This window comes from Vigna umbellata, chromosome 8 (assembly GCF_029865625.1).
Source record: "Vigna umbellata cultivar VRB3 chromosome 8, Vumbellata_1.0, whole genome shotgun sequence".
In the NCBI taxonomy this organism is placed as follows: Eukaryota; Viridiplantae; Streptophyta; class Magnoliopsida; order Fabales; family Fabaceae; genus Vigna; species Vigna umbellata.
In genome coordinates, this window is record NC_142172.1 from 8,484,733 (window position 1) to 8,507,116 (window position 22,384).

The 22,384-nt window shown below is 33.1% G+C and overlaps 2 protein-coding genes and 1 pseudogene across 3 annotated transcripts; all 3 read right to left on the reverse strand.

Annotated features, from left to right (window-relative positions):
- Positions 1-2,048: 2,048 nt before the first annotated feature.
- LOC148193976 (uncharacterized) lies at positions 2,049-3,760 on the reverse strand. Its single transcript, XM_088097071.1, has 5 exons — positions 3,607-3,760; positions 2,944-3,131; positions 2,778-2,863; positions 2,305-2,562; positions 2,049-2,232 (listed from the first exon to the last, which is right to left on the reverse strand). Exons 1-5 carry the CDS (start codon positions 3,758-3,760, stop codon positions 2,049-2,051), a joined length of 870 nt encoding a protein of 289 aa, XP_087953197.1.
- A 45-nt stretch (positions 3,761-3,805) lies between these two features.
- LOC148193977 (uncharacterized) lies at positions 3,806-4,645 on the reverse strand (annotated as a pseudogene).
- An 8,053-nt stretch (positions 4,646-12,698) lies between these two features.
- Positions 12,699-21,962, reverse strand: LOC124835144 (glycinol 4-dimethylallyltransferase-like). 2 transcript variants are annotated; one of them, XM_047310034.2, is made up of 13 exons: positions 21,911-21,962; positions 21,776-21,823; positions 19,822-20,066; positions 19,621-19,704; positions 19,446-19,520; positions 14,735-14,818; positions 14,554-14,643; positions 14,364-14,465; positions 14,060-14,155; positions 13,897-13,968; positions 13,719-13,817; positions 12,841-12,945; positions 12,699-12,740 (listed from the first exon to the last, which is right to left on the reverse strand). In XM_047310034.2, exons 1-13 carry the CDS (start codon positions 21,960-21,962, stop codon positions 12,699-12,701), a joined length of 1,194 nt encoding a protein of 397 aa, XP_047165990.2. The 2 variants fall into 2 exon arrangements, with proteins under 2 accessions (XP_047165990.2, XP_087952280.1); XM_088096154.1 differs by having other exon boundaries at positions 19,822-20,078.
- Positions 21,963-22,384: the final 422 nt, after the last annotated feature.

Genomic DNA, 22,384 nt, shown 5'->3' on the forward strand with positions numbered 1-22,384 from the left:
ACGGTGAAATCTAAACCCCAACAACATTATCATCTCATATTATCAACATCATTCATTCACTCTTTTGTTTAGCCTCAATTGATCAAATTTTACATTCAAGTTATTACGTTTACTCTTATTGCATTTTAATTTTAAGGGTTAATACCTCTTTTGGTCCCTCTTTATAAGGGCAGTGTTCAAGTCCGTCCTACCTTTTTTAAAAAGTTCAATGTGGTCCCAACTTGTGAAAAAAGTGTACAATTAAATCCTTTTTGGTCACGGCGTTAAATATTTAACGATCCAGCTGACAGCGTGGAGTGATCTGTGCAACGTGGCTGTTTAGGTTCATAATGTGGCAGTGACAGTGTTTTTCATTAAAGTTCACATGGCAATGGTAGTGATTTTCATTAAGAGGGGTTCGGGTTTGGTTTTCTCCCAATTGGTCTTTGAGGATTGGGAAGTGTTTGGGAAGACATGGTAATGGGTTCCCAAGGGTGTTCTTCGTTTTCGAAAAGTTGGGTCAAAGGATCTTCTCGTTCGTCCCATGGTGGTGCTTGTAGGGGAGGTGGGTTAATCCCTACTTGTTACTGTGGTGATATTACAGTAATCAAAGTGGCCAGAACTACGAAGAATGCTGGGAGAAATTTTTGGGGTTGTCCTCATTACAAGGTTTGAAGTATACCCTTCTTAGTTAATGTTTTCTTGACTTGACTTGATGCATTTGTTCATAGATTCCCTAACATGGTGAATAACAGGGTGGATCTTCAATTGGGAGCTGCTGTAACTTTTTCAAGTGGTGTTGTGAAGATAATGTCGATGAAAAAGATTGCACAATTCGGAAGAGAATAAGTGAGCTGGAAAATGCAGTGAAGGATTTGCAGAAAATTCAGAAAATGATGAAGTTGTTAGTTGTAGCTTTGTGTGTTTGTATTGTGGTTGACCTTGTCATTTTCAAGTTGTGTTTAGGTTGATTTAGTTAGATCGTGAATTTGGGTGTTTGTTATAAGTTGGCTTAATACCTGTTATGTATTTGGATGCTTAAAAAAAGTACGTATACAATGCGGAGGTGTTTTGGTTGGTGTAACATCCGTTATGCAATGCAATGTACAAAATGTTGAAATCAGTCCCCCATTTGGTTTAAAAATTCATTATATGAAGTTAAATTCAGTGGAGATTATTCAAATCAGTCCCCCATTTGGTTTAAAAATATTGAAATAGGTCAACCCAATAAGGCATATGATGATGACTAATGGCACATATTACAAATCTAAGTACAAGCTTTGACCGAAACATGATGAAACCACTTTGATTTATTAAATAAAGGCAGTACATAATCCCTCCATTTAATGTAAAGACACATAATACCTCCAATACATCATACCTCAAATACATATCAGTTGACCAACATAAAAGACAATACATATTTGTCACCAAAGTAAAAGTCAATACATATAACCTCCAATTCATCTAAAAAGACAATACATGTTTGTGACCAAAGTAAAAGACAATACATATAACCTCCAATTCATCTAAAAAGACAATACTTGTTTGTCACCAAAATAAAGACAGTACAGTACATAATAAAGCAATTCATCTATCTATCTATCTTTTCTTCTGACATTGAATTTTGTTGGACGGGATGATTGGGGAGTTGGTGGATGTGATGGTAGAGGGGTTGGGGAACTTGGAGGTGGCTGTGATGGTTGTGTTGTTTCTGCTGACTGGGTTGTTTGTGTTGGCTGGGTTGCTTCTGGTGGCTGGGTTGCAACTGCTGGCTGGGTTGCTGCTGCTGGCTGGGTTGCTTCTGCTGGTTGGGGCCGTAAAGGGCAGTTATTCTTGTTGTGCTTTCTCTAAAGGCAAATGCTACACTTTTTCCTATGCCCTCCAACACGCATTTGAGTGTCGTCCTTAATTAACTCCCATGCCTTCAACTTCCTTTTTTTCTTTGGCCTCCCAGACAACTTCCTTATCACTAGTGGTAGTACATCATTGAAATTTGTGGTTTGCCATAGTTGGGGACCATTGAGTGGAAAAATTATATAGACCTCTTCATATGTGGATCTTCTGAATCAAGTGGGTATAAAATTTTCTGGATCAACATTGGAGTAGTTCATTGCTGCAATTGCATGACAGCATGGGATGTCACTGATCATCCACTTTCTACAGCTACACTCTTTAGTGTCCAGGTCCACTGTGAACTTGTTCCCAACGGATGAAGTGTGCCTAACCTCAAAAATCTTTCGTGCAGCCCAGCTGAAAGAAATGAAGCACATGAACAATGTACGTAAATAAAAAAATGTATATAAAAAGAAATGATAACATTACCTTGGCAGCCAAAATCTTGACAAATTACATTCATTCTGAAGTCTCTTCTTTATCTTTGGGCATATTGTGAAGTCCATAGATGCCACCTTGCTTCTGTTGGTGGCCCACCTTTTCATGAGATACGCTCTGATATCCTCCATCATTGTGATAATTGGTTTTCCTCTTGCATGAATGAGAACATTGTTGAAAGCTTCAGTGATGTTGTTATCAAGGGTATCACACATTGGTTGACCTATGAAGCGAGACCTTGACCAAAACCTGTTGCACAAAAGAATTCTCAAATGGGTTACAATGCATCTGTGACACTAAAGTGTATATAATGGCTAATGGGTTACCTTGGGGGAATGCCTATGAGGTATTTAGATGCTTCAACATTGACTTCTTTAATTTTCAGCATTTCTCACTCCCAAGCCTGGGGATATGTACTGGTTGTAGCACTCCACATCAGATTTTTTAATACCTGCCCACCAAACCTTTTCCTAAAGTTTGCATAGAGGTGCCTTAAACAGTATCTTTGTTCTGCCCGAGGCAGAAGCTCCTTGATAGCTAAGACTAACCCCTGCACAATTAAATTTAGTAATAAAACCATATCCTATATAAAAGCATTAACTAAAAATGAATATAAGTAGTACATTATACCTTCTGCTGGTCTGACATCCATGTGCACCCTCCACATACTTCAGTGCCCCCGAGGTCTTCAATTAACAATTGCAAAAACCATGTCCAGTTGTCTTTGTTCTCCACTTCTACTACTGCATAGGCAAGGGGTAGCATTTGATCGTTTGGGTCCCTACCAACAGCAGTCAGCAGCTCCCCCTTGTAAACACCTTTCAAAAAACATCTGTCTAAACATATAATGGGCCTACAACTTATGAAACTATCTTTACAAGCTTTGAGACAAACATACATTCTTTGAAAGATTGGGTCACCATTATAAGAGTCAACTTTAATCTGCATTGTTGACCCTAGATTACACCTCAATAGCTCATGTCCATAGTCGTACACCCTTTTATACTGTTCTTTGAAATCTCCTTCAACCTGTCTTATGGCAATTAACTTTGCCCTTCTTGCCTTGGATATTGAAACATTTGTATTCCATTTTCTTAATGTTTTAGTACAAATATCATTCACCTTTAAACTAGGATTCTCAACTAAAGATCTATCTATTTCCTGACTTAACCACTTAGCATTCATCAGTTTAATATTAAGTTGCCTACTACAACTGAGTATCAATTATCTTCCTCAATTGCCAAATTTTTCGTGACGGTAAATAACCACAATAAGCTAGCCATGGGCACTTACCTTGGCCACCCATGCATGTCACCCTCACCCTACGGTTATCATTTTTGATAAATTTTAGATCCCTCCCAGCATGAACAACATACCTTCTAATAGCATCCTTAAACTCTTCCCTGTCAGTAAAAATAGTGCCCACTTCCCACTTGTAATCTGCCATGGACTTCTGCTTTGCATATTTAGAGAAATGGCCTACATATATTGTATCATCATTGTCATCCTCCTCACTTGCACTATTTTCAGGAGTTAAAAGCTTATCAGACTCCCAATCATCATCTGACAAACCCCTACATTGTTAGGTTTCTTTTTCACTGTCTTCATCCACGTATTCATCACCACTCAGATCATCCATTCCTGCTTCATCATCACTGTCCACTTCCACTTCCACTTCCACTTCTTCTTCACTATCAACCTCCCCTCCATCCTGAATGTCCACGTCAATTAGTTGTTCACTTTTGACCTCAATTTCATCCTCATTATCCACTTCCAATGCTTCTTCACTTACATCCTCAACTTCATCCTCATTCTCAACCTCCACTGCAACCTCAACAACTTCTGCATCCTCATGCTCAACATCCTCATTATCCACTAAATCCTCCTTCTCAACCTCCAATGCATCGTCATGCTCAACATCCAGGCAATCCTTATTGTCAACATCCAGAAAATCCTCCTTCTGAACCTCCAATGCATCGCCATTCTCCACATCCCGTGCATCCTCATTGTCAACATCCACTGCATAGTCATTCTCAACCTCCACTGCACCCTCCACTACGTCTGTAATTCCTTCTTCACCACCCTTAACATGTGCTTCTCCTCCTATGCCACTACCCTCACCACTCTCTGCATGACCTTCACATAGGAAAAGAATCTCATTCTCATCATTTTCTAAGATAGTTGCTTCGTCCACCCCATGCACAACATACAGGTTCACTTTCCCCAAATACTTAGCCACATTCATCATGTTCATAGCTCATTTATCATCATCAACCTTATGTAGAACATGTTGGACATTGTAATATAATTCTTCTACTTGCATGTAACCCATATGTTTAAGTGAACCTAATACTCCAAAATAACACCATTTATCGGGGTCTACGTCCCAATTAACTATCTCCCCGCCTATATAATTAAAGGGGACTTCTTTGATCAAGGTCCCACCATGGTGGACCACTACCCGAAACATGTCATCACACATCCCTACCCGAACCCTTCAAATGCAAACAGGGGACCACTAATTTCAGTAAAAGTAAGACCTGTGGGACCACTATCATGCATCAAAACAAGACAACTTTTCATACAAAACAATTTCACCCATAGTTAAACCCCCTGAAACGCGACAACAATCAAAACATATCGAAAAACCTCAACCACTTAAAATTATCAAATGTAAACCCTAACCAGATTTGCGGAATTCAATTTGCTCTGCAGATTTCAGCTTCAAGATCACCCAATTTAGAAGACAGCTCCTCCAAAATGCTTAACCCCAAATCGCGATTTCTGCAACCCAATCCCTAACTCAGAATTTTTTAATCACTGTCACGTGAACTTTAATCAAAATCACATGTTTACCCCTTATGCAGCCATGTTATGAACCTAAACAGCCACGTTGCACACATCACTCCACGCTGTCAGCTGGATCGTTAAATATTTAACGCCGTCACCAAAAAGGATTTAATTGTCCACTTTTTTCACAAGTTGGGACCACATTGAACTTTTTAAAAAAGGTAGGATGGACTTGAACATTGCCCCTCTAAAGAGGGACCAAAACAGGTATTAAGCCTAATTTTAATCATTGAAATCGTTCTTTAGTCTTAATTGGTTAAGGTATTACACCATTGTTTAGGAACACGAGTCTCTAGGGAAACGATACTTGGTCTTACCATTTTATATTACTTGATACGATTTGGTACACTTGTCAATGAGTTAACAATCAACAATTCTGTGAAATTCTTATCAGTCCATCCATTGGACGCCTTCAAATTCATGAGCCTTAACACCGCTGACAACCGTGTGAACTTAGTTAAACCGACATACAAAGGTGTTTCTACATCAGTCGACATCGTCTCATACACATGAGCTTTAGCAAAAATTTTTGCGCCAACATCGCGGATCATGTCCTCTAATTTGTCTTCATCCGGTCGATCTTCTTCCATGGTGGAATCAATAACATTTTCAGTTTGGGAGACAGTCGGAAAATGTATTTATTCGCCGTGCCATATCCATGTTGTATAGCATCGTAGGAAACCATCACAGATAAGATGTTCCCTATTTTGGGTTGCGTTCAACTTTCTCCCATTCAAACAGTTCACATAAGGACATCTAAAATTCACTTCATCATCACTTCTACCTTCATTACGTTGCGCAAATTTTATAAATTCCTCTATTCCTCTCTCGTACTCAACACTAATGCGTGGTAAATTAATCCATTTTCGATCCATACGTAAATATTATACAAAATTACAATCATACAATCATTCAATTATACAATATATTCAACATACAATCAATTCAATCATACAATCATACATAATTAATCATATTCAATATACAAAAAATTAAAAATTAACGAAATAAAAATTAATAAACAAAATAATAGGAACTTGAGAGAGTCAAAAACCATAGAATAATGGAGAATATGCGTCTATTCACGGTCGGAACAAATTTCAAAGCAAAAACACAATACCTACAAAAAAATACAACAAAACATAAGTTTGATCATCCAAAACAATAAAAAACGCATCAAACCAACCTAAAATTGCAAAAAAAAAACAAAAAAACTCCAACGACCAAAGCCAAATTTCATCGGATATAACATAGGTGATGAAAAATGAGGAAGGAAACCCTTCTACAGTGAAGACGGCAGCGCAACAGTGGCAAGGAAAAAGAGAGAAAATCGCGGCGGCACAATGTGACAAGGAAGAAGAAGTTGTAGAAAACGTTGGAGAAGAAGGAATTGTTCATGTTTTCGCGAAAATTTAACTTGGACAGGGGATACTACCTTAGTTCTGCAAGGAACCGAAGCAGTAGGGAACATACTACTTCAGTTCTACAACGAACCGAAGCCTAAACTCCACAGAAAAAATTCGAAATTAAATTTAAATAGCATTTTTGAAATTTTAATTGACCATGTTACCTCGGTTACGCGCCAAACTAAAGTAGAATAGGGTTATTACCTCAGTTCTAAGAAAATTCGTGCCAAAACCTATAAAAAAATATATTTTAATTATTTTTCAAAGTTAGGAATTCAGATCGTTACAACTGACATCAGGTCTATTGCCTCGGTTCTTCGAGAAATCAAGGCCATAGACTCCACTCAGAAAAAATTGTCACTTCAAACGTCAGAGTATTTAGGGGGAATGTAAGTGGGGTAGAGGGTTTTTGGTCTCGGTTCTAAGAGCAACAGAGGCCAAAATACTTGCACAGAGAATTTGTCAGGTTGTAGATAGGATTGTTAGTTGGGGGTTTTTGGCCTCGGTTCTAAGAACAATCGATGCCAAAACCCCTACACAAATATTTTTTCAAGTGAATTCCAATAATCAATACTCACATATAATTATACTTACATATAATTTCACTCATTGGAAACAAACTAGTATATAAAACAAATTCCAATAATTCAAGTTTCCACCACTGAATCATGCTTTGCTTCTTAATAATCAATTTAACACATAATAATTCATATATTGCTTAACATAATTCATATATTGCTTAAAAAACACTTAATAAAATACGAATAGTTATTCCACCAATTTATAATCCATCAACCATCAAACATATCCTTCATACAACTTATCAAACAATTTCTAAACGAAACAACTAATACCCCATTCTTAATTCAATATAATATTTTAATATAACTACTCTAACCTACTGCAGAAACATAACCCAACCACGTTTAGACCTTTAAACCCATTTCTCCTTATCACCTTTCTCTTTTATTTGAACTCAAACATAGCATAGTTCCATAACAACCTAAAAAAAATGAAACAAGAACCAAACAACAAACACCAATTTCATAGATAAGCACCAACTTCACAGATAATTTCATCTAAACAAAATAAAACAAACTAGTTCCCCATACCTGGAGCTTAGTTTGTCTTCTCCAAAAACACACCTCCACCAAACCCCGTAACTTCACACGTTCTATACTTAAACCGAAACGCTTTCTAGCTTGCACCCTCGCTTCTTCTCACTCTTAAGCTTTCTAGATCCTTGCTTTTTGTGCCTCCACCATTCTCCCACGAAAGCGAACACATTGAATTGGAGCATGAAGTGGTCGCCAGCTCGAGCACCTGAGGTGCTATCCTTCAAGAGATTGAGGCATCATTTAACGAGCAAAGTGACTTAGGCAGAACTGAGGCTCCTCCTAGAAGCTTCGAGAACCTCTCTCCTTCGTGTCCTTGGCACGTGGGATTTCAAGGGCTTCCTCCATCGAGAAGCGTTTGAATCTAATGCAAGAGGGAGGCAACATTAACTGGTGTTTACGTCTTTTATTTGGGATGAAGTTTTAGGGTTTTGATTTGGGAGAAGATTTGGTAAGTGTAAAATGTTATTGCTATTGTTTTTTTAAGGGAAGAGCAAGTGAAACTGAAAATGTGAATCTGTTTGGGTAGGTTAAAAGACATTTTTAAGTCTGTTACAAAAATACATATGTAAAATATTAAATTAAGTCGGTTAAAAAAGCAAGAAATGTAAAAATAACACATTTTTAAGTTTGTTAGAAAAGTACCAGATGTAAAAATATTAGTTTAAGTCTGTTAGAAAAGTAATAGATGTAAAAAATACTAATTTAAGTTGGTTAGAAAAGTAACATACTTAAAAATATAACTTTTATTTACAAAACTGTCACCGCACATTTTTTAAGTCTATTTTTTTTTTCTGAACAGACTTAATAAGTCTATTTTACATTAGTGAATTGCTTTGCGAGTTACAATAATATTAGAAAGTTAATTCTACCTGAAATCGATATATAGTAATGTTGAATCTACCAACTAGAGAAAAAGTTTATGGTTCTTGAAATTGCAACATTGACTTTCTAAATAATTTTTAAACTTCAAATTGACAAAAAATAAGGGCTCCTGGAGTGTTTCTCCTGAAATACGGGTTCCAAGGAGTGGTAAAAAAAATTTCAACCAAAAATAATAACCATACCTATCAAAACCAAAAATCATAACTAAATAGTTAATATACACTACTCATTGGAAAATATATTTTGGACTGTATTTATGTGTTGCAGATACTCGTCTTTATATATAGGTCTATTTCTGAGATATGGAATGTTACAGAAATAAAACGATCACTAAGAAAACACAAAATTTAGTCAATGATTGTAGTAAAAATTGAGGAAAAAATGTCTATGGCCTTGGTTCTAGCTTTAACCGAGTCCGAAGATCCTCAAATATTAAATAAATATTTTAACTACTTTTGGTCGCGATTGCTATAATTACTGAAGCATACAGTGCTTTTGGCAGCAGTTATGACAAGAACCGAGACCATAGAGTATATTAGATTTTAATTAATTATTTAATTTTAAGGGTCTATATTGCTTCGATTTTTTTGAATGGAGGCAAAATAATGACCTTTTTTCCTTCGGTTGTTATTCGAGGTCAACCCCTAGCCTTTTCTGCCTCAATAAGAAAATCATTGCCAAATTTTGAAAATAACCCTTATCATAATCCTTTGTTGCAATAGTATTGTAATCATATTCAATAGTTCAGACAACAAAAAATACTTGCAACAACGAATGAGTTATAGCAAAAAGGTTCCTTTTTCATATATATATATATATATATATAGGGGTTTGTTAACGCGCGTACGCCTGTTTTTCAGTTGGTACATTTTAGCAATGTGTACCGGGTTTTAGTAGACAAAAATATCCTTATATACCATGGATTCTAAGTTTTAAGGTTAAGGGTATTTTAATAATTTTCATTCTCAAAACTAAAAAAAAAAAAAAGAAACCCCCCAAACCCTATTCACCTCTCTCATTCCTCTCAACCCTTTCTCTTTCATCTTTCTCACTCCAATATTTTCTCTGTCATCCCTACTGTAGTCCCAATTGAAAAAAATCAGAAACACCCTACTGTAGCCCCAATTGAAAAAAACACTTGCCCTTAAACAATCTTACAAAAAAATGATTTTATAATGAGTTTTGATCTTATAACTTTTGTCTCATCTAATTTTATCCAATTTTCAGAAGCATAAAGGAATTGGTAATTGACCTGGAAAAAATCAGAAATACTTGTTGTTAAACAATTTCTTACAAAAAATGATTTTATAATGAGTTTTTATTTTATAATTTTTGTCTTATATAATTTTATCTAATTTTCACAAGCATAATGACATCAGAGGAATTGGTAATTGGCCTGGAAAAAACCAGAAACACTCGTTGTTAAACAATTTCTTACAAAAAATGACTTTATAATGAGTTTTCATTTTATAATTTTTGTCGTATATAATTTTATCTAATTTTCACAAGCATAATGACATTCGAAAGAATTGGTAATTGGCCTGGAGGGTTTTTTTAGAGATGATGATTCAACATATGCAGATGATGAAATTAGAGAAATTAGTGAAGATGGTGAAATTGAAGAGATCTTGAATGAACCTTTGCCTGAAGGTGAATATGTCAATGACTCAACTCTTTACAAAGGCAAATTGTTTAAAGGCAAGTGTTTCTGATTTTTTCAATTGGGGCTACAGTAGGTATGACAGAGAAAAGGTTGGAGTGAGAGAGATGAAAGAGAAAGGATTGAGAGGAATGAGAGAGGTGAGTAAGGGTTTGGGTTTTTTTTTTTTTTTTTTAAGTTTTGAGAATGAAAATTATTAAAATACCCTTAACCTTAAAACTTAGAATCCATGATATATAAGGGTATTTTTGTCTACTAAAATCCGGTACACATTGCTAAAATGTACCAACTGAAAAACAGGCGTACGCACGTTAGCAAACCCCATATATATATATACTACATGGCATGTACAGAGACATGACATTATCTACTACACATAATAATTTTGAAATATATATGTTAATGTAGGCAATATAACCCTTTATGAACATCATTCATGATGATTGAAACTACACATAAAGACATATTACTACATAAACACCAATCAAATGATAAATACATCATTCAATTAGCGCTCGAAAGAGAAAGGGAAAAATGATCACACCTACTAATTGGGTAGCTCTTTGAATGATGCATCTCTGTAGCTTCAACACACCACACGAATGGCCTGGAAAACGCAGGAATACCGAGAGTGAGTCATAGTAGAGCGAATTTGCTAATGAAAGAATTATAGACCTACCACTACCACGGTAACATGGACAAAGATGGTCGCCAATTGAGAAGGACTAAACAAGGTTGCTTTGCACAATGAGGGAAGGAAGCTTTGTTTTCTCCACCAAGAGGTTCGCTTTCGCTGTTAAGTAGAGGGAAAACTCACAAGGATGGCGACACACATGACGTTGACATGGACGAAGCACCATGATGGCTAATAACGCTTTCCATGAAGAGGTTTGATCGCACAATCACTAAGGCTTTGTTCACTTGAATGGATTTGGGAAGAGTGATTGAGGGGATTTGAGAGGATTTGAAGGAAAATTTTGTTGTTGTTTATTTGAGTGAATTTGGAGGTAAATGAGAGTGGATTTGGAAGTAAATTTTTTTAATTTGTCATGTCAATCAAATCCTACACTAATTCTCACAAACTTTACTTCCAAATCCACTTTTACTTACCTCCAAATTCAGTCAAATAAATAACAAAAAAATTTACTCTCAAATCTCTTCAATCACTTTTCCCCAAATCTATTCAAGTGAACAAGACTTAAAGGAGATTGTGTTTTTTTTACAAAGGATTGCTTGAGAAGAGGGAAGAAGAGGTTTATGTGAAGATGGGAAATTTTTAATCCAATTTAGTCAGCCAACTAGTGAGGGCTATAACTCATGACGCGTATCTTTTACCGACAATATATTAGCTGGTAAATTCATTACACATTTGCTGGTAAACTCGTTGATAATTTCAGTTTATTGGCAAAAATAAATATGTTGATAAATATTTATCGAAAATATGTTTTTAATATAGTGATTAAAAGTGAGATAATTATGGTGGGCTATCCGTGCAAATCATTCTCTACAGTATATCACCTCAAAGCTAACAGAGCGTTAGTGATTTCCATTATTCAGTTATACAATTCTAAATTGATTCATTTTTCTAATGGTTTATATTCTTATAAGTTTAACCCCTCTGGTACCAAGTTAGAATGTGTGAAGTTAATTTTCAATTTTAAAAAAATTTTAATTACGTCTTAATTTTTAAAAAACTGTTTTACACAGATTTTCTTAATAATGAGATAATGGACCACATGTCAATTTGTGTTTTTTTAAAATATTTATGCTGTCATATAAAGTCCATGACGTGATAGCTGTCATATATTATAGTTTTGATGTGAAGTATGATTAACTTAATTTAAATTTAATTAGTTATTATGTCTTTGATTCAATTACTTTTAATTATTTTTTTCAGAATGAAACAATATTTTTTTTTTAATTTTGTTCTTTTCTAAATTAAAATAAAATTTATTCTTTTTATAAATTTTATATTGATGTTTTTATTAAAATAATTTTTCAATCTATTACATAATTATATATTACTAATTTGTGTTTTTTTAAATATCTTTTTATTTTATTTTTATTGTTGTGAATCAAGATATACCAACATATAAAATGAAAGACATGTGCTTCTTTGACGCATGTTTTAGGGAGATGAGTTTTTATTGACTGTATTTTATAAAATAACACTTTGAAGTGGATAAAAGCTCATATGCTAGCACTCATACTTTAGGGTAATCATATCATAACAAGTTGGTTGTATTTTTTTATTCCTTTAATGAAATATGTGTGTATAGAGATAATGCTCGATATATAATGAAAATCATCACAATTGAAAAAAAAAAAAAAACTTACTGATACTAAACTCATCAGATCTAGAGAACACGTACATGTGTAATTTTTATTCTTCAATAAACTTAGATGCGACGGCTTTCTATGTTATTCTGTTGCATGTGTTGCAAAAGTTGTTTAATCTTGAGTTACACTTTATCTAATTAAAGGCAGGAGAACGTATGATCCCATCATCAACTGCAAAAACAAACACATAAGTACTTATGTTATTAGATGTTTCCTTTATAATCTGGATATTAACTAATCAAATGGAAACAGTGTTTAAGAGAATAATTACCTTCCAGATAAGGGAATAGAAGGATCTAGTGGAAGCTGGATTTGTCACATCTACGTATTTGGTCTGGTACCACAGAATTGAACCAAGAACAACATTTCCAAGACACTAAAACATAACACAGATTTTGTTTAAATTTTGTTCAAAAGTTTAAATAACTTTGTGCTCATTTATAATGATATATAAAAAACAATAAACCTATATTAAAAAAAATTAAGAAATCTGTTAATCTAAATACAGATATATGGCATATACCATAAGAAAGTAATGTTAAACATAAGGGATGTTGTTGAACTGTAAGAAACTTCGTATGTATAGAGAGGTTCAAAAGGAAACAACAATGTGTACTTCACTTTTAGTCTATTTTGCTATCGACAACGCAGTCTCTCTTGTTGGACGAACGAAATATAGAATACTCAAAACCGTTACATGTTATTAGTATTAGTGAGAAAATTTATCACAAAAGTTTAAAAACAAAATCTTGTGTTATATTAATAATTGAACCCTATGCCTGTTTAAATAAAGAAATAAGTTGTGGTATTTTAAATATTAATGTATACATCACTTAAAAGAACCATTAAACTATTTTTTTTAATTTAAAATTAGTATTTTTAAGATAAGACATTTAAAAAAAAGTAGATAGATTTTACTTTTTTTTTTAAAAAAAAGATACTATTTATTTTTGGAAGTAAAACATATTAGACAAATATACAAAACAAATAAAAATCTGCTTAGTTTATTAGAAAAGAATATACTCGGAGAAAACCGGGTATTATTATAAGACTCTGCTCATCAAAATGAAACTACATGTTGCGGAAAAAGAAAACAAATAAATTATGCATAGCTAATAAAATTCCAACAATGTAATAAAAATATGTTACCGTGACAATTTTAATCCAAAAGTGAGATGAAGATGATGCTCCTGCCAAGAAGGCAACTCCAAATGCCATTTCCAAGAGGAAAACACAAATCCAAAATATCTATCAAAGATTTAGAATCTATCAAATATTATACAAAGAGAAGATAACCAAAAGAAAATATTGAATTTAAGAAACATACATTTTTCTGGCCTAAACGTGCGGCGAAAGAATCAACGCCATGTTTTATATCTCCTTCTACGTCTGGTATATCCTACACAGATTCAATACAAGGTTTTACATTATTGAACCAAAAGCTTGATGTTGGAAAATGAATACATGTCATGAGAAAATAAAGAGTTTACCTTGGCTAATGCTATACCAGGAGAGTAGAAACTCATGAACAACAGAAAAACAATGAATGATCTTGTAAACACAAGTGGCCTCTTCAACACAAACGTCTGAACATTTGTTACATCAATTAGCAATTTAGTAGATCCATTTCTGGTTAATGGATTGAAATGAATGATTGAAAATCTTGGGATGAAACTAACCCAAAAATCATGGGATGAAAATTTGTCATTATTCTTTGAAAGTGATAATAAGTTGGAATACGCTTATTCAATACTAAGATCTATGAAAGGCAAAGATATAGTGATAGGACAGAACCTGCATATGAAGGAAGTATGCAATTGGATTTATAAATGTCCCACAAACAAATATGAGTAATGATGCCATCACCGGATATTGCTTCCATCGTAAGAAAGGCAACTGCAGAATATATATAAGAATACTCAGTGCACCAATACTTATACCTTAAAACATAATACTCAGTTTAAATGCCATTGGAAAGACTCACATTGACTGAATAGCAAGTCCATAATGTAACGCACACCACAAAGTTCCAAATCAATGGCGGAGAACCTATCATCAAGTTAAACCCTAAACCCTGTAAAATAGAATAAAACCGTAATTCTCCTTTTTCAATGAATCTAATCTTAAAATCTTTTATTCTAAAAAGTGATGGATCCATATGGCACCAAAATTGCAGCTAAGGCAACAATAAAGGCAGAAGTTCTGAAGGATAATTTGCCAGCAGCCAATGGAAGATACGGTTTGTTTATCTGCAATAAAACATGTAACATAGATTACTTCTAAGAAACATCCAAAAGGTTTGTACACTATAAAAAGTTACATGCCTTCACTGTCCTATCAAAGCATGTGGTAATTATAGGAAGATTTCCGATTCGAAATTATAAAGGGATTATTTTTCTACAAGAACCTGTAAACGGACTTCATAGAATTCATAGACCTCACAGAAAAAGTATTTCATTGATTAATGTGTTGTCATCTATAGAAAAGCAAGGTCATATATATTAGGATGAAGAAATCACCCCTACATAACAAAAAGTAACAAACCTTACACGTAGGCATTGGACAAGACAAAAAGATATTTATTTGGTAATACACCCCACAAGCGGTACTGTGAACATCGAACAGTACTAGCTTGGAGACAGAGTGTGTGAAAGCTTTGGGATGGAGAGCCATAGTAATCATTGTTGGGTACAAACAAAGTTCCACATCAGATAAAATAAGAGATGAATATGGGTTTATATATACATAACATATTTCCATTGGTAAGAGGCCTTTTGGAGTGGTATCAAAAGCAAATTCGTGAAGACTTGACTCAAAGCATGTTTTTCAATTTACAAACCTTATTTGGATGGCAATATGCCATGCTCGAGGTAGGATGACTCTTACTCTTGTGAGCTTTGCAAAATGATAAAAAGTACCAAAATAAAAGTTATGTATATTCCTTGACGACTAAGCAAGTCTTATGTCTTTCTATGCTACCATTTCATAGCTTGCACCCAACATTCTATTTTGGAAGCTTGTTTTTGGCTCAATTAGGGAAGATATAGAACAACAAATATTTCTAAAATTGGGAGAATACTTTTTATAAGATGTACAGTATGACTAAACGGTCTACTTCCCCACACGAGCTCCCTTCGTGACTATACGGTTGAGAGATAAGACTGAACAATCATTCAATTGAGAGATTAATGTTAATTCTGACCAGTTTAAGACAGATCGTAATTACCAATAATTGGGCCATAATTAGCCTACGTTAATCAAAAACTCATTTCGAAATTTATAAATATAGGTAAGAGATAAGGAGTTAGGTAAATGTGATGACCAGTGGTGAGGGCAGCGGCTATAGAGCGGAAAACTTTTCGGGCGAGATTGAGAGCAGCAGTTTGTGTTCTCTAATGGAAGAAGAAGAAGAAGAAGAAAGACCGAAAATGTGCTTACTCTGTTTACGCTTCTGGAATTTAACTATCGAAGAGGTTATTGCCTCTGTTATAAAAACAAATGATGCCTAAGCCTTCCAGAAAAAATTCAAAATAAAATTATAAATGAAAAATTTGAAAATATCTACTAACTATAGGCCTCGGTTCGCGCTTAAATCGAGGCATAAAGGGCCTATGACATCGGTTAAAATGGAACTGAGGTAGTAGAGATTGACAAAATGGATTTGAAACGTTCATAATTAGTTTCTAGTAGGACATACTGCCTCGATTGGTCAGAGAACCGAGGAAGTTGGCCTATTTCGAAAAAGCTGTCAGGGTTTTTTGTCTCGATTAGTTAGAGAATCGAGGCAGTAGGCCTATTTTGAAAGAGCTGTCTGAGTTTTTTGCCTCAGTTGATTAGAGAACTGAGGCAGTAGACTTATTTCAAAAAAGCTGTCAAGTGAAAAGTCTGATTCAACAGGGTTTTTCGCCTCGGTTGGTTAGAGAACCGAGGCAGTATACCCCCTTAGGCATCGGTTCAAACTGAACTGAGGCATATAGTGTCACCAGAATTACGAAATTGTCACCGCTTTTTTATACGCTTAAGTTTTTTTAAAATCGAAGCGTAATGTGCGAGTTAAAAAGTTGTTTATTTACTAATGAATGAAGTTTTCAAACTCGGCTATGTATAAGGTAGAAGATCAACTCAAACTAATACACACTGATCTGTGTGGACCAATTTCACCTAGTTCATTCAATGGTAAGAAATACATTATTCCATTCATGGATGACTTCTCTCGGAGGACCTGGGTGTATTTCTTATAGAAGAAATCAGAGGCATTTGAAATGTTTAAGAGGTTCAAGCTGATGGTGGAGAAAGAGACTAGCAAGCTAGTTAAAATAGTACGGTCTGACAAGGGAGGTAAATTTGTGTCTATAAGTTTTATTTAGTATTGTAAAGAACAAGGGATAAGGAGATTTCTAACAACTCCATATTCACCACAATAGAATGGCATGGTAGAGAGGAAGAATAAGACCATTCTTGACATGGTTTGAACAATTCTTAAAAGGAAGAATATGTCAAAGGAGTTCTGGACAAAGGTTGTATAATGTGCTATATATGTACAAAAGAGGTGCCGACATTCGAAGCTGGATGGAGTGACACCACAAGAAATCTAGAGTGGAAAAAAGTCGAGTGTCAAGCATTTCAAACTTTTCAGTAGTATAGTATATGAACATGTCCCAAGTCAACTCAAAATGAAGCTTGATGGCAAAAGCGATAGGTATGTTTTCATTGGTTATAATGAACAAGCAAAACCCTATAAATTGCACAACCTAGTTTTAGGCAAGACTATAGTAAGTCGATATGTCCATGTAGATGAAAATAGTGATCAAAACTATGCTAATTCAAAGGAAAAGCCTTCAGAAAGATGATTTCTTAGGGAGAGCACTCGACAATGGTTAACAGGAGCTCAAATGCCACTACCAGGTGCCTATAGATCAAATGGTGAAAGAAGATGAACCTATGCAGCCCATATCTAGAAGTCTAAATGACATTTATAACTCCACTTATAAGGTACATGTAGTATGTTTATTGACAAGTGCAGGAGATTAGAGTTTTAAGAAGTCGTGCTTGATGAGAGATGGAAGAAAGCTATGGATGAGGAGATCAACTCAATTGGAAAAAGTGAAACATGAGAGCTGACAAATTTATGCATAGGAGCTCGGCCAATAGGTGTGAAGTAGGTGTACAAAAAGAAGATCAATGCAAAAGGAGAGGCGGAGCACTACAAGGTCTGACTAGTGGTGAAGGGCTACAAATAGCATAAAAGAATTTACTACAATGAGGTATTTGCGCCAGTAACAAGGATGGAAACACTTCGGTTAATATTTTCACTAGCAGCACAACAAGGTTGGAAGATATAACAAATTGATGTAAAGTTTGCATTTATGAATGGAGTTCTAGAAGAGGAAGTTTATGTAGAACAATCTTTGGGTTACATTAGAAGAGGCAAAGAAAAGAAGGTGTTAAAGCTGAAGAAAGCGTTGTATGGTTTGAAGCAAGCCCTACAAGCTTGGAATGAGAGAATTGACTATTTCAAAAAGAATGATTATGAGCAATGTCCATATGAACATGTTCTATACCTAAAGAAGAATATGACAAGTATGTTATTTGTTACCTTATATGTAGATTATTTGATTTGTATTGGAAGCAAAGCCGAGCTAGATGAATAATTAAAAGAAGTAATGAAGAAGGAGTTCAAAATGATCGATTTAGGCATCATGAGATATTTTTTGGATTTGGAGGTGGACCAAAGTTTTGCAAGGATCTTTGTGTCTTAAAGGATGTATGTTGAGAAAGGTAAAGATGATAAAGTGCAATCCAGTTTTCACTCCAATGGAACCATAGTTATCAAAAAATGGAAAAGGAGATTGTGTTGATGCAAGTAGATATTGTCATAACACCATTTCAATAGTTTAGAAAGATGATAGAAATAAAGGAGAGAAGAACTTAAGTTGACGGAGGAATTTTGTTGGATAAACTTAAGTTGTTAGTGTATTTTTGTAATTATGCTTTGCTGATGTGTTGTTTCATGTATTGTAACAACTCTGTAACAGACCTTGGTGATTACTATTATTGTAACCGCTCGGTCATGAGGCGTTTTTTCCTGTTTTCAGTTGCACTGTAGCAACCCAGTCAGTTTCTTCAGTTGTTTTTATTTCGTTTGGTTTTTAATTGGCCCAGTATCGCGTCTGTACACGTACGGCTATTTTATGGCCTTCTCAATCAAAGAAGAGCAAGCTTCATAATTCTTGCCTAGGCATGATTGTTTCGTTCATTTAGAAGTGGTGAGACTAAAGTTTATGCGGATGAATCGTTGGCATGAAGAATAGAGACTTATACAATAAATCTCCGTCAACTCTATAAAACCAATTGATAAAATCTGATTTCTATTTATTTATATATTTTAAATTAATTTTATTCTAATAATAAATTTTAAATATAACTTAACCTTAGTTCATCGACTAATATTTATATATAATGGATATGATAATTCTAATAAATAGAATTCATAGGTATCGCAGAAAAAAATATTCCATTAATTTATGTTCAGTCATATGTACGTAGAGAAAAGCAAAAGTCATATATAAGGATAAAGAAATCATCCGTACAAAACAAAACGTGATAAATTCCAACAATAAAATATATTTATTTGGTAATATGACTTGTTAAGTATTATCACCACTTTTAATGTTGAAGGTCATTCCAAAAATCCAAATATATTTTAGATTATTTTAATTAATTCGGTATATAAAATATATGTAAAATTACTTTAATATGGCATAAACTGAATTAATTAAAAAAAAAGTCAGGGTTTTGGTCAAATTTTAATTTGGTGATGCTCCCATTAATAAAAAGGAAGGAGTACGTCAGTGAACATCTTATTCATATTCATACCTTATCTATTTCAAAGTCAAACACTTGATTCACTCCATTAGCGTAAAGAACCATAAAAGAGTTAGGTAACACAGCCTGAAAAATTAAAAAACAAATCAAGAAAATGTCTTTTATTGAAGTTAAAGGGTAATTTTAAGTTGTCTTTTAAAAAATAAAATTATATTTGGAGTCTCACCTGCAACAAACCAATAAAAACCAACGGAGATATATCTGATAGTTTTTCTACTGCAACGAGAGACGCAGAAATTGCAGCTGTTGCCTGTAAAATACAGATTAAGTTAATTTAAAACAACAACGGTATTAGTTATCCAAAACTTAGTATTGAGCATAACTTTTGAATATTAATTACGAGAATGATGGAAAATTTTGTACTTACCTGACCATACAATGCGTAAGGGTAAATAAATTGGTACAAAACGGCCATGAAATTTTTGACAGAATCGACAATGTTATTGGAGTTGGAAGCTTCAGATTCTAACTCAGAAGATGGTACAGTCACGGCTTTCACAGCATAATTCTGAATGCTTTTATGGTGATTAAAAGCTGATAGTTGAAACCTCAAAGGATCATATTGTATTTGAGTTTTTATTTTGTGCTGAGAAGTTTTTGATCCACCAGAACCTAATGTACAAAGTGTTAAAGTTGTAGCATGCACAACAAAAACTATATTTAAAATTATTGAAACTACATCATGACAAGATGATGCATCGAGGAATTGGTAAATTTGAAAATTCAAATTAAAATATGTTTATTTGTAAGGTAATTTATAAAATATGTTTCATGCTTTTATTTCTTTAAAACTGATTTTAATTCATATATAAATTATGCAAAAGTTATTGCATCTTTTGTTTCATTTTATTCTCCTAAATATTTGAAAAAAAGAATAACTTATCCACAAATGCCTTTCACAATTTTTAAAATATTTCTTTTATATTAACCCAAAGAAAGACATTATATTTCTTTTATAAAATGAATGAGTTTTTATTTTCAAGACAAAAATCTAGCATCACGGGTCCATATCACTTCTACTTATGGTTAGACGCTGAGAAGTCAAATTGACTTCTACTTATGGTTAGACGCTGAGAAGTCAAATTGACGTAGCTTTGCAATTAATATGTTTAACTTGTTAATTTTAATTTTGAAATAAAACGGTTTAACAAATAAATAAATTAAATATATGCTTATATATTCATAAGAATTTATTTATTAATTTGTATAAACTTTTTAAGTAAAGATATTATTATTATTTATTAATAAAGTAAATACAGCGCAGTCTGTCCCCATAATTTTTAAATTTTTTATTATATTATAAGTTAATCATATATGTAAGTTGGTTATGTAACTTAATATTAGAAGTACGAATTAAAAATAATAATAAAGAAATAAAAATAAGTGTGACAATTTTATAAACCATATTTCAAAATAACAGTTATTTTTCAAAAATTAATTAAAATTATATGACAATTTTATAAAAAAAATATTTCAAAACGGCCGTCACATCTAAAAACTAATCAATTAATAATTATATTCTTAAAAAAAATCATTTAATCATCATAATATAAAAGTTAAAATAAAAGTAAAAGTTGTGTAAAATAAAATATATTCTCTTTGTATATAGGTACATATTGTTATATAATAATAAAATGACATCAAGATAAGTAAGATGAATATGAATATGAATATGAATAAGATGAATATGAGTGAAGAAGACGAGTGTTGATGAAAAGATATGGGTGTAATGAGATTAACGAATGAGAATGAAAAAATGACTTTAATGAGAATTGTATAGAAAATGAAAGAATAGCACATATCGATTCATATTCAACATTAATAACACATAGATTCATAATAAATATCTTAATATTAGCTAAGTAAATAAAAATTATAAAAAGAAACTAAAATAAATATTAAAAATAAATAAGATTAATCTAATATTTATATGCTAAACTTATTTTTAAATATTTATATTTATATAATTCAATGTCACTAGATACTAACTATAAAACTATAAAAAGAAACAAAAGTAAGCACAAATTTTTATTTGATAAAAAAATTATAAATAAATTTACTCTTTTGTATTATTTTAAAATTAATCTTGTGTCACATTACACTAAATGCTAAATTATGTTTTCTTATATATATATATATATATATATATATATATATATATATAAATTAATTAATTATGTAGTGAAGGGTGATAATTAAATGTGATTCCACCACCTAATAGATGAAAAAAAAAAGATTTTAGAGTGAGATACTAAGAAACCTAATCAAATAACCATAATATAGTTTAGATGAAGGAATAGGGTATAACTGATGAGACATACTTGCACAGGAAAGGCTCTTGAAGGAGAGTTTCCTGACCCAAAAATGACCTACAATTACCATGCTTTCACATATTACCCAACAAATAAATTAGCAATGAAAAATGAACAAAATTAGAAAATAGTGAATATATGTACCATTTGTCACTAAATAGACGTTAGGAGAAGATATAAGATGTGCCCTAGCCATGGAAACTCACCACACTTAGTACACTACACTCTACACAACTGGTATGAACTTGTAGATGCCTTTTACAAGAGAAGAGAGGAATGGGATATTTTATAGGCAAAAAGACTCCATGAAATTTTATTCTTCGTAGGGAGAGATAAATTTTCATTGGTACGCAGAAATACACAACCCACATAGTCAACATTTTGTAGAAGAAGAATTGCAAAATAATCAAACATAACACACGTGTAAGAAAATTTTAAAAGACTTGTACATGATTTAGTGTAACCTTATGTATTCTTTTAAATAAAAAATAATATAATATAGTTATTTAGTTAGTTTATTAAATGTGTAATCATATGTGACTTATGAGTGCATAAATATAAATTAGTTTTTCTTCTTCATTTTATACTTTACCAATGGAGCTTCAGACATTTAAAAAG